Source organism: Cupressus sempervirens, chromosome 1 (genome assembly GCF_028749045.1).
Source record: "Cupressus sempervirens isolate cs-2001-9-10 chromosome 1, ASM2874904v1, whole genome shotgun sequence".
NCBI classification, from domain to species: domain Eukaryota; kingdom Viridiplantae; phylum Streptophyta; class Pinopsida; order Cupressales; family Cupressaceae; genus Cupressus; species Cupressus sempervirens.
The window spans coordinates 443,161,634-443,164,912 of record NC_143118.1 but is presented as its reverse complement, the minus strand read 5'-3'; the positions used below and the strand labels follow the sequence as shown (position 1 = coordinate 443,164,912).

At 44.5% G+C, this 3,279-nt stretch overlaps 2 protein-coding genes across 2 annotated transcripts; both read right to left on the bottom strand.

The window, feature by feature from the left end:
- Positions 1–695: 695 nt before the first annotated feature.
- Positions 696–1,223, bottom strand: LOC149578207 (uncharacterized). The gene has a single exon (XM_089799691.1). The coding sequence runs from the start codon at positions 1,221–1,223 to the stop codon at positions 696–698; it is 528 nt and encodes a 175-aa protein (XP_089655817.1).
- A 1,163-nt stretch (positions 1,224–2,386) lies between these two features.
- LOC149578206 (uncharacterized) lies at positions 2,387–3,061 on the bottom strand. The gene has a single exon (XM_089799683.1). It carries the CDS (start codon positions 3,059–3,061, stop codon positions 2,387–2,389), a length of 675 nt encoding a protein of 224 aa, XP_089655809.1.
- Between the last annotated feature and the right edge of the window lie 218 nt (positions 3,062–3,279).

The following is a 3,279-nucleotide window of genomic DNA, read 5'->3' as shown; positions in this document are numbered from 1 at the left end:
ATCAAAGGGAGAACTCTGAGGAGCCTAGAAGTGAGAACCTTGGCAATGATCTTATAGAAGGAATTTCAAAGGCTAATGGGCCTGAATTTATCCAGAGAATCAGCACCTGAGATTTTAGGGATGAGGACTAGAAATGTAGCATTAAGTTCTTTAAGAAAATTCCTGGCTCCAAAGAACTCCTGAACCGCTTTAACCACATCCTTTTTCACAACATTCCAAAAGATCTGAAAGAAGAAAGTAGGGAAACCATCCGGGCCAAGAGCTTTATCCCCTGGGAGAGAGAAGAGGGCCTGATGGATTTCCTCCAAGGAGGGGATTGCCTTCAGCATGGAGTTGTGGTAATCTTGAAGAATTGGGGGAATGGTCACTAGGATTTCCTCTTGTTCAGACCCAGAGAGGGAAGGATCAACAGAGAGGAGAGATGAGAAGTAGCAAATAGCTTCCTTCTCAATTTCATCCTCTTTGGTAATCTGAACCTAGCCCTTTACAATGTTGGATATTCTATTATTAGCCCGGTGCTTAAGGGTGGTCAGGTGAAAAAATCTGGTATTGCGGTCTCCTTCCTTCAACCAATTGACTCTTGATCTCTGTTTCCAAAAAAGGTCTTCCTTAAATATGATGTTGTGCAGATCTGAAAGGATGGCCTTTTCTTGCTAGCTATTATGTGCATTGTATCCTGAATGTTGGATTTCATCCTAAATAGAAGAGAGCTGATCAGAAACCTCATCTTTCTCTTGGAAGATGTGGCCAAATTCAGTTCTATTCCATGATTTGATGTTTCTTTTCACATTTTTCAGCTTTTGGGCAACTCTGTACATTGCAGTGCCTTCAACCTCAATGCTCCACCAATGGGAAATATTATCTTCTAGCACAGGGTGTGAGAGCCACATTTTCTCAAAGCGGAAAGGGAAGGCCTTGTTGCTGGAAAGGGGGGAGGCAGAAAGAGAAATTGGGGAATGATCAAAGCCCACCCTGGGGAGCAGGGATAATCTACAGGAGTGGGAGAGGAGCCATTCGAGGGAGATGAGGGCTCTATCAAGACGAACCTGGATACTATCACCCCCAATTCTTCTGTTAGACCAAGTGAAGCTGCCACCTTGAAGGTCCAAGTCTAGGAAAGCAAGATTCTGAATGAACGAAGCAAGGTCGCATTTGCTATCCTGATCTGGGGCATGACCCCCCCTTTTGTCTGCATCAGATAGAGGCAAGTTGAAGTCCCCCATTATAATCCCTTTATTCAAGTTACAATTAGATAAGATTCCAAGGAGCTTAGTCTAGAAGCAGTTCCTATCTTTCTTGGTATTGGGGGCGTACAGGTTAAGGATTAGCCAAGATTCATTGCTTTGGATGTGAAAAACCTTACAAAGAAGAGCATTAGTAGAGTTGTAAAGAGTAGTTAACTTGAAAGCTCTGGTGTTATACAAGGTTAGGACACCACTTGAAGCTCCATCTGAATCAGAAGCTTCGCAGCAAAAAGTTTTACTAAAAGATATCCTTCTTACCAGGTCCCTTTTCATCTTAGTTTCCTGTAACATCAGAAAGTCAGGTCTTTGGTCTCTAATCATATTTCTATTGAGTTCCTGTTTGTGAGCCCCATTAAGGCCCCTTATGTTCCATGAGATAAATTTCATTTCTTACTTCCTGAGAAATCCTTGATGGACCTCTGGCTTCCATCTGCCAGGTTCCTTCTTGTTTCTTCTTGCAGAATCTGATTTAAGTTCTTTCTTCCTACTCCCTTGGGGGGTGACCCAATATCAGCTTTAACCCTACTTCTGGTTGAAGCAAGAGATAGGGGGGGGGGGAGTTTTCTTCTGGTTCTTCTTTTTCTTCTTAACAATGCACCAATCATCAAGGCTATCCATCGCACTGTTATCTAATCTATCTTCCCAAAGGGCAAGCTGAGATGGATCAGTATTCTTAATGAGGAGATGAAGCTTGGCCTCAATTCTTATAGGGGCTGAAGAATCTACCCCCTTGCCAGTGATGACCCTCGAAGAAGCTAGAGTGTTCTCAAGGGGAAGACACTTAGCTTGGGTATCCTCTTCCCGGGCTGGGGATTCCCATTCCAGGTGATTCAACACTATAGCTCCCAAAAGAGGGACTTCCTCCACTGTGAGAGAAAACTATACTATAGTTTCTAGAGGGAGATTCTGCTCCACAACAGGACCCGTGGCTAAGGAGGGGGAGCTTACCCACACCTTAGGGTCCTCCAACGGGTCTGAGATTGTCTTTTCCAAGACAAGGCCCTGTTCAAGGGGGGGGGGATGGCATTTTCCTTGGGGGGATCCTTCTGAATAGTGTGCTTCACTGCTGCGTCTTTTAGGCTAACATCCTTTCTCCCCTGCGCCACAGAAAGTTTGCGCCTCCATAGCATATTCATCTTTCCCTAACTAGAAGGGCGTGTAGCAAGTTTCATTGTATGATCAAGGATGACTAGTTTTGTGATCTTCTTCTTTGCCTCATTGGGGCACTGGTGGGCCTTATGACTAGCCTTCAGATAGAGGAAGCACGCAAAGGGGATCATTTCATAGATAATTTTTTGGTTGTGCACTCCAAGTTTGGAATGAAGTTCAATGAACTCAAGCATGTTTGTTCTATCTCTCACCCCAATGCAGATGCGTGCAAAATTGAGGCGACACTTGGAAGCAGTAATTGGATCCATTGAGAGAAGTTCCCCAAAGGTCCTGGCTATACCCCCAAAGACGTCCTCATTCCAGTATTCAAGTGGCAGTTTTGGCAATCTTACCCACACTAGAGCTTGGGCGAAAAAAGAATCATTCAAGCTCATGCCAGATGACCATTTCTGGAGCACAAGGGAAGAACGACCCATGGCCCATTGCCCTTCACTCAGAATGCTAGCAATGTCTTTTGAGCAAGTGAAATCGAAAGACATAAAGCCTTTCGCTATAGCCATGACCGAGACCTGGCCCTTGAGAGCCCATTTATATTTTATGAGCTGCCTAACTTCATCAATGCTCGGTCTAGGCCCCAAAAATTTCCCAACCAAAGTAAAAGCTATAGTCTGAATATTGTGATCCACAATCTCATCTGGGATGGCCATCGTACAATAACCAATCACCAAATTCTGAATAGTTTTAATAGGCGAGAAAGAGGACTTACTAGAGGGTTTAACCCCGAAGAGTGAGGACCATTTTGTAGGTCCTTGCACATTTTTTTTGGAAACCAAAGGAGACTTGGTTGCTTCCTTGATTAGGATAGTTGGACCCCCAACCATGCTTTCTGACCTGTCCCCAATGCCAGGAGCAGCCAGACAGCCTC

Coding starts and splice junctions, on each gene's coding strand:
- LOC149578207 (XM_089799691.1), bottom strand. CDS start 1,223: ATGGGGGACTTCAACTTGCCTCTATCTGATGCAGACAAAAGGGGGGGT.
- LOC149578206 (XM_089799683.1), bottom strand. CDS start 3,061: ATGGCCATCCCAGATGAGATTGTGGATCACAATATTCAGACTATAGCT.